This window comes from Mytilus trossulus, chromosome 4, assembly GCF_036588685.1.
Source record: "Mytilus trossulus isolate FHL-02 chromosome 4, PNRI_Mtr1.1.1.hap1, whole genome shotgun sequence".
Lineage (NCBI taxonomy): Eukaryota > Metazoa > Mollusca > Bivalvia > Mytilida > Mytilidae > Mytilus > Mytilus trossulus.
In genome coordinates this window covers 72,679,700-72,693,867 of record NC_086376.1, presented here as the reverse complement: position 1 = coordinate 72,693,867, position 14,168 = coordinate 72,679,700, and the positions used below count along the sequence as shown (strand labels likewise).

The 14,168-nt window shown below is 31.6% G+C and overlaps 1 protein-coding gene across 1 annotated transcript; it reads right to left on the bottom strand.

Annotated features, from left to right (window-relative positions):
- Positions 1-612: 612 nt before the first annotated feature.
- LOC134716800 (uncharacterized) lies at positions 613-5,315 on the bottom strand. The gene is made up of 2 exons (XM_063579807.1): positions 4,732-5,315; positions 613-1,045 (listed from the first exon to the last, which is right to left on the bottom strand). Exons 1-2 carry the CDS (start codon positions 5,313-5,315, stop codon positions 613-615), a joined length of 1,017 nt encoding a protein of 338 aa, XP_063435877.1.
- Positions 5,316-14,168: the final 8,853 nt, after the last annotated feature.

Below are 14,168 nucleotides of genomic sequence, written 5' to 3'. Positions count from 1 at the left end.
GGATCTTCAGTAATAATATTGGTAAACATGTTTAGTGTATAAAAAATATAAAAAGTAAAATCACAAAAAATACAGAACTACGCGTAAGATTCAAAACGGAAAGTCACTAATCAAATGGCAAAATCAAATGGTAAAACACACCAAACAAATGGACAACAACTGTCATATTCCCAACTTGGTACAGGCACTTTAAAATGTAGAAAATGGTGGATTGAACCTGGTTTTATAGCGCTACTTTTACGACAGGCGAATCAATTTCAATACATCACCCTAACTTTGCGATAACTTTAATTTATCAAAATGTAGTTACAAACATACATCAACAAAAAATACAAAAATGCATGTAAATTATACAGTTATCATATGCATGTAATAATAAAAAATTATGTATAAAACGTGTTTATAAATGATCAACTGGTCTTAGCCATAGTAACTTTAAAAAAAGCACACTTTTTGGCGAAGCTGTTTTGTTGAAGGATTACGAATTTGTTTAAATCTATGAACATGTAAAATTTACATTTTCTATTTAAAAAAAAGTTAGAATAAAGAAGGAATTCGTCTTCTATGATGTTACAATGAACAACAGATATATTGTAAAAGCTCCAGTTTAAGTTAAATCTTTGAGGAAATTGTTGCCACAGATTCGCTTAAATCTGATTTCCTCAAGGCCTTTTTTCTCTTCCGTCTTTTAATAATTATAAAAACTATTCCATTTAGTACTCCGCCAAAATTATTAAAGAAAATTGCTAAGTATAAGATAACTTCTGGGACATTTCCAAGCAAAGCGGTGATTGAATAGGCAGCCAAGGAAAACCACTGAACGAAGAAGACGGCAACAAAAAGTGACATGTTTTTTGCTGCGTTATGAATACTTTTTATGGACTGAGCAGATTCGCCAAGGACATCAGCTAATGCCTTGCTATCTTTGTAAATCTTGATCCAGGTAGCGACATAGAGGGCGCTGTTTACTGCGACGACGACAAAAGTGAGCATGGTAAGGTAGTATACATACAGATCTGTACCTTTAATAGCGTCAAAGTGGCAACTGAAATATATAATTCAAAATGTTTTCATATCAATAATATGTTGATTAATGGAAATAATGCAATATTGATAACGTGTACTTTAAAATTCAATTGTAATAAAAGTCTACAATAAACGTTGGTTGCAACTCGTTATTGCAAAGCCGAGTACTCGCATCAAAAGACAGTTTTCAATACTTGTTTGGTAAAAAAAATACATTTGACTTTTAATTTTTTGTTTGAAAAATATTAAAAAAAAAAAGGATAACAGATACCATACTTATGCCAAACGCGTGTTCTGTATACAATATATCGACTGATCAGTGACTCTCGAATCAAACATATTTAAAGGTCAAATTTATAACAAATTTGAAGAACTTTGAAAACACGAAATTCAGAAGCTGTTTGTCAAAAACAGCTTAGGTGAATTAAACAAATTTTGTAAAAATTAAAGCCCGTTATGTCACAGACGCAAGCTTTTCCCATTACCAGCTATAGTCTGCTTTCATATTTTTCGAATATGAGATAGAAATAAGAAAATAAGTTGTGAGTGCCGATGAGACAACTCTGCATCCACTTGCATGTTCATGACAGTAAATTCAGTAAGTTATCGTATTATCATGCCTCTTTGATATGAGTTTTAAATGAAATTTCGTTTTTAAAAGGTCTTACTATAGCGTCAATGTTGTTATAAATCAATGAGAAAATGTAAAAAAAAGACTGCATCCATCCATTTTTGTTTTAATTTGTTTGTAAAAATTACCGAGTTTCATAGTCTGATTTTTGTTTTAAAGTACACGTTCTCTCTATTTCTTTCCCTCGGGCTCTCATTTACAATATAAGTCTTATTTGAAGATTGAAGAACCATAAGTAAGCTACGTAATTTGAATTTAAAGTACAAGAAAAATCACTTTATTAAATACAAAATAGTTATGCAACAGAAGCTTTGCTGCATGTTTGAAAAGTTAGAACTGTTATATGTCGAGGATGCTTACTTGCACATATATTGTAATACTATCAATATAACACCTGTTGATTTGAAGAAAGATGTATGGTCAATGGTTTTTAAAATATAAACCGTTATATATTAACAAGGTTCACCACTCAGTATGCTTAATGTCTTCTCATAGTTTGGCGATGCTTTTAACACATTGTTGCCAATATAATGGAATAATATGAGACTGTCATACAAGTGAGAGGTTTAAGTACCTATAAATTGAGGTTTATTTTCACCATTTCTAAATAAGGAAAAGTCTGTTCCAAGTCAGGAATATGACAGCTTTTTACCATTCGTTAGATGTGTTTAAACTTTTGATTTTGCCATTCGATAAGGGACTTACCCGTGTTATATTTTCTTTGGAGTTCGGTATTTGTGGGTTGTTTTTTTTAAACTATTTTCGAAGTACAATTGTCAAGATTTAAGGAATTATCATTTTCAGCTGTTATAGGCCCTTTTTAATAGAATTCGATGGGTTTTCTTTTAAATGAAATGAACAATTATTACGAATTAACATTTTGCCTCGAAGGAAAGGTGTTTGAATGGGTTAATAAAATTACTTAATACAAAATTTTAAAAATTGAACATCTTTTTATGGCGAATGTTTTCACGTGACAACAAACGGGATTTTTTTTAATTTCAGTTCATCTTTAATCCTTCTAACTTCAATGAGGATAGTATATCACTTTAAGTCTTCTTAGGCTGGGCTATTAAAGCTTTTTATTGATGATGTTGTGTTGTAATAGAACTATAGATACTGATCAATATATGACACTTACATAAACTATAATTATTTATCTTTATCTTATCTTATCCTTTGTCAAACTCTACATGATGAATTTATTTTATTTTTCTGATACATTGGTCATTAGAGAATGAAATTCGGTTTAAAATATTTTTCATTTATTCATTAGAAAAAGCGTATAAATGTATGCAGGATTGGGGAAGCTTGCTCAAAGATTTAAGGGTTAATACATTGAATAAAATACACAAAAAAGTATAGCCGAGTCGTGGTAATGAATCTGAGATATCAATGAAAGAAAAGAAATTTAAAATTATTTTTCAAAACAAAGTTTAATCTCAATATATATATATTCGTTCATTGAAAGTCACAATTAGATCCTTAAAAGGTACCGTCGTTACAAAAGAGACATATATCTCTGGTCAAAATATGTCCTCAAGTGGAAATGCGTTTTCCGATATAAAGAATAGGGATTGGTTACCTTAGCTGTATTTGGCAAAACTTTTAGAAATTTTTGGTCCTTAATGCTCTTCAACTTCGTACTTGATTTGACCCTTTACACATTTTTTAATTCGAGCGTCACTGATGAGTCTATTTGTGACGAAACGCGCGTCTGGCGTTATTCTAAAATTTGAATCCTGGTATCTATGATGAGTTTATTTAACTCATCTTTCAATTTCGTATTACCTCTCTATGCTTGTCAATTCAATATCATGCTAGTACATTTATATATTACTTCATTGACGAGTCTTTCTGCTAATAAAGATTCAGTACGGAAGAAAATTTTCAAATTATTATACAAATACATATTCACAAGTTCCTGAAAATATTCACATCAAACATAGCAGGATAAAAAAAATACTTTAACAAGAGTAAGTTAGTGTAAAACTAGGAAACCTGATTAATAAAATCCTCCTACATACGGAAATACTATTAGCTTAATATGAAAATTTAAACATTATCTTAGTATTCGCATTAAATTGAATTTTAAGGAAAAAAAATCGAGCATAAATAATGACAATAATGTAGAATTCCCTGTTTATCTTTTGATAAAGTATAATTACACTTGAGAATTATACGATATTCTTAATGCATGTCATTACACCACTTAAAAAGACTATAAGACAATATCGGTCAAATTAAATGGTACGTAAGCATATGTTGGTGACTTCATAGCAAATATCAACAATCTTCCTTTATGCAATGTTTGCATGTATTCGGTGTTGGTTGTTTCGGACAGAGATGCATGTCTTTCATATCTGTTTCTTGTTCATTCATAAATACGCCACTTTAGTTATCACGAAAGATCTGATTAATACTCGAAAGAGATAATTAAACTCAGATATTGTGCACAAGTTACAGCCACATTTCCGTCTTCATTTTTCAAAAGTAGGTTCACCGAATGCGACTTGCTAAATTGTTGCTTGTTATTAGGACGCAGACCTAGATGGGATTCACTAATGGAGCAGAATTTATGTTACATCCCAGAGAACCTGAGATCACCTTCGGTAGCTTGGTGGGTTCGTGTGGGTTAGTTTTAGTTTTCCTGGTTAGTTATTGAGCTCTTTTTGTTATCTTTTCCAGTTAAGTTTGCAGTTGCGATCTTTTTTGTCTTTCATCGTTTTTTTTCTTCCCTTTTGAGCGCTGAGGATGTAAAAAGTACATTATCAAAAATACCGAGCTCCGAGGAAAAAGGTGCTTTAGCAAATTACAAAATCAAAAGCTTAAACGAATGGATAACAACTGTCATATAACTAATGTGGTACAGGCATTTTCGTATGTTGAAAATGATGGATTTAAATGGTTTTATAGCTAGCTAAACCTCTCATTTTGTAACTGTCTGTTGTTATTCCACTTCTAAATGTATCTTCTAACTTTTTTAACTTTGAAAATGTTTCGATTGTGTTATAGCCCAAAAAGATTGAGAATAAAGCCCAAAAAGATTGAGAATAAAATAAAATTATACTTACAAAGCTCCTGTTGGACCAAGCTTTCCGAGGATGGCCGCAACTAAATAAACAACGAAGGGAACACCAAGAGTATACAAGAGCAGCCTCCAATCATATCTTCCAAAACTCATATCTTTGCTGAGGTATATCATACCAAAAGCGTTAATTGCAACAATGTTAACCATCAGCATCTGAGCAGAGATAAACTCACCGATAACGAAAGCATAACAAATACAAAGTGCACGTGGTCTGACATGATCCCTTGTAATGAAAATATGCAAATGGTCCAAGGAATGTCCGAGATTAAAAAGTCCATCACATAATGCCATATAAACAACGAAACGTTCGCTTTTTGTCCAGTCAAAAAATCGTTGTCTAGATGATCGGAATGAGAGTGTGATAACAACCACAGAGAAGGCAAAACTAATAAGTATACATGAAAGTGCTGTTATGTGCAAATAGGCAAAGTGGTTATTGTCCAGACCAAACACAGGCACGTCGTAACCATCTCTAGGAGCACGCGTTGTAATTGTCGTGTTTGAATAAAGTTCCCCAAAATTGGACGAAAACTCAGGAAAACTTAATGTTGACGCGTTTACGGCCATTACTTAGAAAGCAATTAAAGGCCAATTTAGCCGCTATTGATGTAATAGCAAATCTACAATTAACAAGCTAGAAATTAACAACTCTGAGCTGAAGTTTTATCACGTTTTTATTTAAATAGTGATATTAAAAATCAATATTCGATAGGCGAACATATCAGCAATATCCTTTACTGGATTTATATCGAGGCTAAGCTTGTTAGCACTTGACGTAGATAAGTCCGAAGGTACAACTGGGTCAATATTAGGTCTTATATATATGTAAGTGAATGGGGAAAACGGTAACGATCAATACAAAAGTGCAGTGATATCTCCCGCTGAGCATATTGTATTACACAGCAACGATTATTGTATTTTGTTCAAAATGATTTTCATAGGTTTCTACCTTTTGTTTGATAATCTTGTAGTGTATTGATATAATGCAGATCACTATGATTTTAAAGGGATTGGTAGTTGTTATATCATGGCTCGATTAACAACAGGTGGCACAAATTTCATTGCAGATTATGGACAATAATACATTAACAATAAGTCCAAATATCAAACTAAATTTCAATACTTATTGTTATAGAACTGAACAGATTCATGAAATGTATTTCAATGAAACTTTTTTTATTCTTTGACCTTACATGCAAAAAGAAGTCTTGGTGAATCCAGCATAATTGTAAGGCAAAAAAGGAGACATGGATGATATACATCTATCAGTTTCTTGCTGTCGCGAGTTTCTATTCAATAATTTTCTCATCTGAAACCACTTAGAACGGAACTATGCGCCAGATTCCCTTGTCATATATATATATATTATTTCTTTTATAGTAAATCCGATACAAAGTTATTTTATTATTTAGATATCAATGTTAATCACTAATAAAGAGTAAGGTTACGTTTGTAAAGTCTTAATTTTTTTTATAAATAAACAAATTAATGAAACTAACGACATATTCACCTACTTCAAAAGCAACTGATTTCTTTTTAAAAAGATATAGGATGTCAAGGTCATAATAGCTCATATAAGCTATGTACCCCTATTTTGAAATTTTTACCTATTTATGTCAGTTTCTTTTGTTCACATATCGATGTCAATATAATGCAATGTGATGCGACTGGGTCACTCCCATACACGTGAGAGATTAGCGCTATAAAACCAGGTTCTTGAATCCACCATTTTCTACATAAGAAAATGCTTGTACCAAGTCAGGAATATTACAGTTGTTTTCCATTCGTTTGATGTGTTTTAAGTTTTCATTTTGCCATTTGATCAGGGACTTTCCGTTTTAAATTTCCCTCAAAAATCAGTATTTTTGTGATTTTAATTTTTTCCCATCAACAAAAAAAAAATAATTCAACTTCAAATAGCTGGTGAAAAAATTATTCACAATTTGGCGAAATTCGACAAACAATTCAACAAAACACTTATAGACTATTAGTATACATATAAATTAAAGTCTGGACACACGAAAAACACAACATATAAACTAAAGACGAACCATAGAACCCTACCAAGAGTTTGTGGTAAATTCAGGTACCCCCGAGGGGGCGTATGACATCCAGCGGGTTACTCGTGAAAGTAACCTCCAGTCATTAGTCTGAATCCTGGAAAGCGCCAGACTGAATCATATCATCGATAACTTATTTTATAATTATTATCCGTTGTAATCTGAGAAACAAATATATCACATAACGGTTAACCAGCTCGTGATGGTGTCCGAAAAACTTTCGAAGTGATGATTCAACTGTACCATGTGGAACTTTTGGTTCAATACCTTCTTTCTTAGAATCAAACCTTTGTCAGGGAAATTATTGAAAATACATACAACAACTGGGAGATACATACTACATTATAATGCAGGAGCTGTTAACATGTTCATATATATAAATGGAAAGTTCACATTATAGATGCTTAAATCGTCCCTTTTGTCAAAAACTTGTACTTACCCGACCATCATTGGCAACTACTATATGTTAGTCGACTTGTGAGGCAGACTTGACAGTAGTTGTTAAAAATCATATGTGTGTTTCGTTCATTACTTTGTACATAATCATGCTGTTAGTTTTTTGATTGAATGGTTTTACCTTTATCCCCTTTTTAAGATGTAGATGACTATGCAGTATGTGTTTTGATGATTGTTGAAGCTGTTCCTTTAGTTGTTCATTTCTATGTCATCCAGTATCTTGTGGATAGTTATGTCATTGGCAATCATAACTCATTTTCTTATTTCTTCATTTCAAGTTCGTGGCGATAGATGCATTCAATATTGTAACCAAACATTGATTAATTTAGTGAGAGGACATCATCTATGTATCGGAACGTGAGGTTATATTTTGCAATGTGATTATGGATTTTCCAATTGATTTTCTTCTAAGTTCTTATCGAATTGTGATTTTACTTTTTAAAGGATAATGTTAGCTTTTTTTCATTCTTCCTACGAAGCTCATGTTTTAAGTCTGTCTCGAAGGAATAAGGCAACAAGACGGTCAGTAGCGGTTCACATTTGGTTCCATGGGAGTGCTAATTGTTTGTTGAAAAAACACACATCTTCGTTGTTTGAAACAAAGCTATTTCACGAAGCACGCAAAATGTACATCTGGAATCAGCAAAAGATGACTACAACAGCAAATATCCCACCATACCTGAATGAAACAAAATACGATCTAAAACCAACAAAATATCAAAAATATACATAAAAACGTACATCGAAGCCAAGGATAGTATAAAATTACAAAAAAAGGGTCCATGAATCAATTTGGGAAGAGAGTCATATCTGATGTTACAATGGTTCATTTACATAGTCTTACATGCTTGCAAATTGCTACTCGTACTTATTAGACGCCACTGTGGATATTTGAAATCGATGAAATAATCCAACGATTGTGTTTGAGTGACTACACATTTGAGTTTAATCTTGTTTTACCTCATACAGGATAATTCTGAGGATAAACTTTTCTGAGCAGGATTTTCCCAACTAATACTGTTGGAAAGCTTTTACAACGGTAATGTGTTGATGTAAAATTGTTCATATTGAAATTATTATCATATTCCCTATCCCAAGGGATAATCCGATAAAAAAGATCGTTTGATGACATCGCATAGCGGTGGAATCCAGGATGTTAAATTAAATTTCTTTCTTATATTGATATCATATATGCAAGAAATCTTTTGAAGTAAAACATAAGATAGGAACAAAATTTCGTCCACATCAATCGGATTATGATTCAGTTTAGTTATCAAGTAGAAAATGTGCAACACATTCTTTCCAGCAAACACTTGAAAGCCGTGACAGGAGTGATCAAATTAAATGTACTGTAACCGAAATGTTAATAACAAACATCTAGCGACCAAACCGTTTTATAAATTTCAATAAATCATATATTTTAACTTTAACATAGTTGAATTAATATCGTATCGTAGATTCATTAGTTTTCGATATCGTTCAAATTAAAAATTAAAACAATTAGAAGCTGTCATTGATTATCAGGTCCAAATTCTGTCCTTCTATTTGCAATTTACTCAAATTGAGGTTTTAAACAAATACTCCATTAGAAAATGGTGTGTTTTAACCTTTGAAAATACATATTTCAGCTATTTGCACATCCATATTTCAATAAACATATTGAAATAAAATCTGTTTTCCTTAATTATATTTTGTCCTTATTAGCAATTAAACTGTTGTACTGTCTTTAGGCAAATAGAGATTACTTTTTAAAATTTCAATTTTTCATTAAAGTTTTAACATCAATGATCGAAATAGCAATCAAAGTTTTAATCAGCCACATGTTTATGTTCCTGACATTAGTTGGGAAGCTCGTCAGAAGATTTATTTTGTTATTTTGTGTATTATCTTTCGATGGCAGGTCTTTGGTCGTTCAAGTCATATTTATTTGCAAGTCTCTTTAGACTTGTGACAATTACGAGTGAGAACAAGAGGGGGTCAAATAACAGTATACGTATAACACCTCAAAACAGATAACAAGGGATTGAAAAGGGATAAAAACAGATATTCATGAATAAAACCTAAACCATTTGGGTCCAGGATCAATCCAGAATATCTTATTATAAATCTTTGTAATAAATTCCATTATCTATGAACCTGTATTTAGAGGTATCAAAATAAAGTAGTATACCGCTGTTCAAAACTCATAAATCCATGGACAAAAAACAAAATCGGGGTAACAAACTAAAACCGAGGGAAACGCATTAAATATCAGAGGAGAACAATGACACAACACCGAAACGCAACACACACAGAAACGGACCAAGCATCAGACAAAATCCCACGAGAATAACACATATAACATCTAAATCAAATACATGGCAATAAAATTGGATCAATATATAATAATATTGGTTTGTTATCCAAAACTAGTAGACTCAACCCTTGGATTACTATCTTTTGTAGATGTAATGATCTACTTTTGAGTAAATAAGGTCTACAGAACAATAGAAATACATTAAGTAGTTTCTGTTAAATGCAAATTCATTCTACAATAATAGATAACAAAACAATACAAGTCCTATAGCAGCTAACAAGGAATTAGACAATATCAGCTTAGAGCAAATATATTTTCAGAATAACAAATAACAAATAATTAAATTGCCCTAAAACCGCATAACAGTTAAACCCGATGCACCCCTCTTTTACGACCCTGGCATATGATAGTGTATAAACATTTGTCTGTTGTTGAATACTGTCTGTTGAAGGCGGACATCCGTAGTAATGGTGAAACTACATAGTTCAAGGATGATATGCATCAGTTGTTGATAGTTACAAATTCCAAAAATATGTTAAAGTACATTCAAGTAAAGTATCTTCTCTCTTGCATTACTTTATAAGCGTTTGACCTTTGTATCCTTTACTCTAGTAATCCTTGTTTCAAACGCAAAAGAATGTTGAAAGAATTGGTCTTAATTTGTTCGATCAAAAGGAAGATACAAATATCATACCGAAATATTTATTGGTTTTGATTTTTTTTTATTATTATTATTATATTTTCACCAAATGTAAGTTGTCCGCGTAAATGAATTGGATACTGAATTACCCTGCGTTTTTCATGCTTTTCAATACATATGATCAAACTACCTTCAAATATGTATTCAGATCGTACTGCTTGATTACTGAAAACTGTCAAAAATCTGCATTGAAAATAACATGTTGGTGTAAATTAGTTACAACCAACCAGGGTAGCATTCTCTATGTGTATCTAATGCATATAATACAAATATTGCATGCTTATGCAAATCGAATGTGTATACAAAAAAAGTAGATTCGCTTGAAAAACTGCATTCTCTTATAATGTTTAAAAAGCAGGAGTCGTACATTGAGATACAATTCATTTAAATCTAGTTTTATATTGCATACACTACTTGTAAAGGTTATCAATCCTTCACTGTAGAAAGATCGTTGAAAAATGTCTTTATCGGTACAAACCAGAGGTAAAATTATTGCAATTTAATTAAAACATAGGTATTAACATTGATTTTAATTTAAATAGTTCAAAAACCTGTATTGCTTTCAATGGTTTACTATTGCATTGCACTTGGTGAATCCAATGCTTACTGTTCAGACTGCTAATGATGTCTTCACACTCAATCCAGACATTACAATTTGGATGCACACCTTTACAAAGTCTTCGAAAGTTCAATGCAACTTTTTCTCTTTTTTTAATATAAATACAGTTATTAAAAAAAGATAAAAAGTAATATATGAATGGATTAATTTCTTTTAATGCCTGGTGCATGATTTTAATTAAAAAAAATCAAATTATTCACATATCTTTAGCCTTTCAATAAGAACAATAGCAATTCAAGAGCTCCTTTAATGTGTTGTAGAAAATTGCATCAAGTTAAGATGAAACATAGAATAAGTTAAGGATGAATATATACAGTGTCAATAAAGAAGAACAGTGACACCTTTGTTCAACGCTAAAGTGATCCATATTTTGTCCCTGTTCTCCCGCGAATTAAAATAATAAGGAACTGAAAGAGAATAAACCACAGAAAGGATAAAGGAGTGCACATAAGACAACAAAATAGAAGTGATACACGTACCAATCAAATCTAGTTAAAATTCACGACATAACATGGAAAACAATACTTTAATAAGTGAATAGAACCTTGTTATCGATCAAAATCTAAGGACCAATGACATTTATAATATGATAAAATATCCGACCAAAACAAATGGTAGTGTATAGCCATCTGTCTGTTGTTGAATCCTGTCAGTTGAAGCCGCCGGATAAACAAAAGTAATGGAGAAACTACCTTATTGTTGATAGTTACAAATTCATAAGATCTGTACTCAAAGTACATTTAAGTGAAGTCTCTTCTCTCTTGCATTACTTTAAACGCATTTGACTTTTTTTATCCTTTACTCTAGTATTCCTCGTTTCAAACGTAAAATGGTATTGAAAGAATTGATTATAATTTGTTTCATCAACGGGAAGATACCAATTCCTTATCTCGAAATATTAATTGGTTTACAATTTAAAAAAAAAAAAGTATTTACACCAAATGTAAGTTGTCCGCGTAATTGAATTGAATACTGAATTACCGGAGGTACGAACAGACATCGGTTTACCATAATACATCCCGTAAACGGGGGTATAAAAAGTAGATCGCGTGAAAAACTACATTGGCTGGATATGTTTAAGAGCTGGAGTCGTCCATTGAAATGCAATCCATATAAACCTAGTTTTCCTTTGAATATATATACTCGTTGTAAAATGTTAGCAATCCATCACTGTTAAAAGAGATAGAATATTGGTAATTCCCATGTTTTCAGTTCAGAACTGCTTATGATGCCTTTACACTCAATCCAGACGACATAATTTTGATGCAGAACTTTACAAAGCTTTCGAAAGCTCAGTATTTATTATTTTTTTTCTTTCTTTATATAAATAAATACAGTAATTAAAAAATATAAATAGTAAAATATGACTGGCGTCATTTCTTCTGATACCTTTTGCATGATTTATATAAATAAAAAAACCGTCAAATTACTCACATATCTCCAGAGCATTTCAATAACCATAGTTTACCTTTTCTAGCAATTTACTTGTTGCACTGTCTTTATGCAAATAGAGAAAAATGATTGGTTTAAATTTCATTTTTTCATAACAATTTTAAGATCACTGATCCAATTAAAAAAAGCTTTAATCGGCCATGTGTTTATGTACCTGACACGGGTCGGGAATCTCGTCCGTAGATTTCTTTTCTTATATAGAGTATTAGTCCGAGATTACTCTGACGTCCAACGGCTGTTTTGTCAGACAAGCTGTAATCTCGGACTAGAGTATTTGCTATCGATGGCAGATCGAACTTTGGTCGTTCAAGTCATATTAATTGGTAACTCTCTTTAGAATTGTAACCATTACGAGGGAGGGCAAGAGAGGTTCCAAAAACATCAAAATAGCAAGACAGCAAATTGGTTTGGCGCAATACAGATACCAAGGGATTGGAAAAGGATAAACAACAGATAACTGTAAATAAAAACTAAAATCATTCGGGTCCAGGATCAATCCAGGATCAATACAGCATATCCTATTATAATTCTCTGTAATAAATTCCATTATCTATGAACATGTATTTAAAGTTATCTAAAATTGGTTTACTCAATATATAATAATATTTTTTGTTATCCAAAACAAGTATGGACACAGACGCAAATTGTCAGTGGGGTTAAAGGTCGTTACAAATGTATTGAAAGCTAGACTGGAAATGTGTATTAACAAATTGAGTTGATGTGTACATGTCTTCATTCAAATGCATTGACTGATAAAAAAGGGGGCTTCAACTTCCACCCCTCTCTATGAATTAGTTGTTTGAGTGTTTGAATATGGAGTTTGTTAATAAATAGCTGCACTCTAAGCGCATGATATGTCTTGATTCCTTTAAAGCTCGCTTAAAGGTTGAACTATTTTGTTTTGTACAATTATTAGTCTATTTGTTTTCTCATTTCATTTGTTTTATATTTGTCATTTTAAGGTCTTTTTTATAGCTGACTGTGCTGTATGAGCTTTTGTCATTGTTGAAGGCTATTTGGGGACCTGTAGTTGTTAATCTTGTTTTAAATTTTGGTTATCCAAAACTAATAGACTTAGTCCTTGGATTACTATCTTTTGTCGATGATCACATTTGAATAAAGAATGTCTACAGAACAATAAAAATAAGTTAAGTAGTTTCTGTTAATAGCAGTTGCATTCTCACAATAATATATAACAAAAAATGCAAGTCCTATAACATCTTACAAGAAAAAAGACAATATCAGCTTACAGCAAATATATTTTCAGAATAACAGATAACAACGAATTAAATTGCATTACAACAGCATAACAGTTAAACCCCTTGTCTTGCACTCCTCTACAAATGAGCATTTCAATAAGAACAATATCAATTCAAGAACTATGCAGTTATGGATGAATATATACAGTGTTATAAATAAAGAAACAGTGACATCTTTGGTCAACGCTGAATTGAAATAATAAGGAACTGAAAAGGTATAAACCACAGAAAGGATAAAGGAGCCCACATAAGACAAAAAAAATAGAAGTGATACACATACAAATGATATCTAGTTAAAATACACGACATAACATGAAAAACAATACTTTAATAAGTGAGCAGAACCTTGTAATCGATCAAAATCTAAGGACAGTGACATTTATAGAATGATGCAAATAAAATATCGGACCAAAAAAGGTAGAAATCGATAGAAAACACGTAAATATCGCTCAAAAAAGTTCAATGTTCTGATTTTCGAATGCCTTTTTTCGATAAATATGTTCTTCAAATGAACGAAGTTTATTTAAAAAGGATGTGTAATCAGATCTTCGTATGTTTCTATATATTGATATACTGGG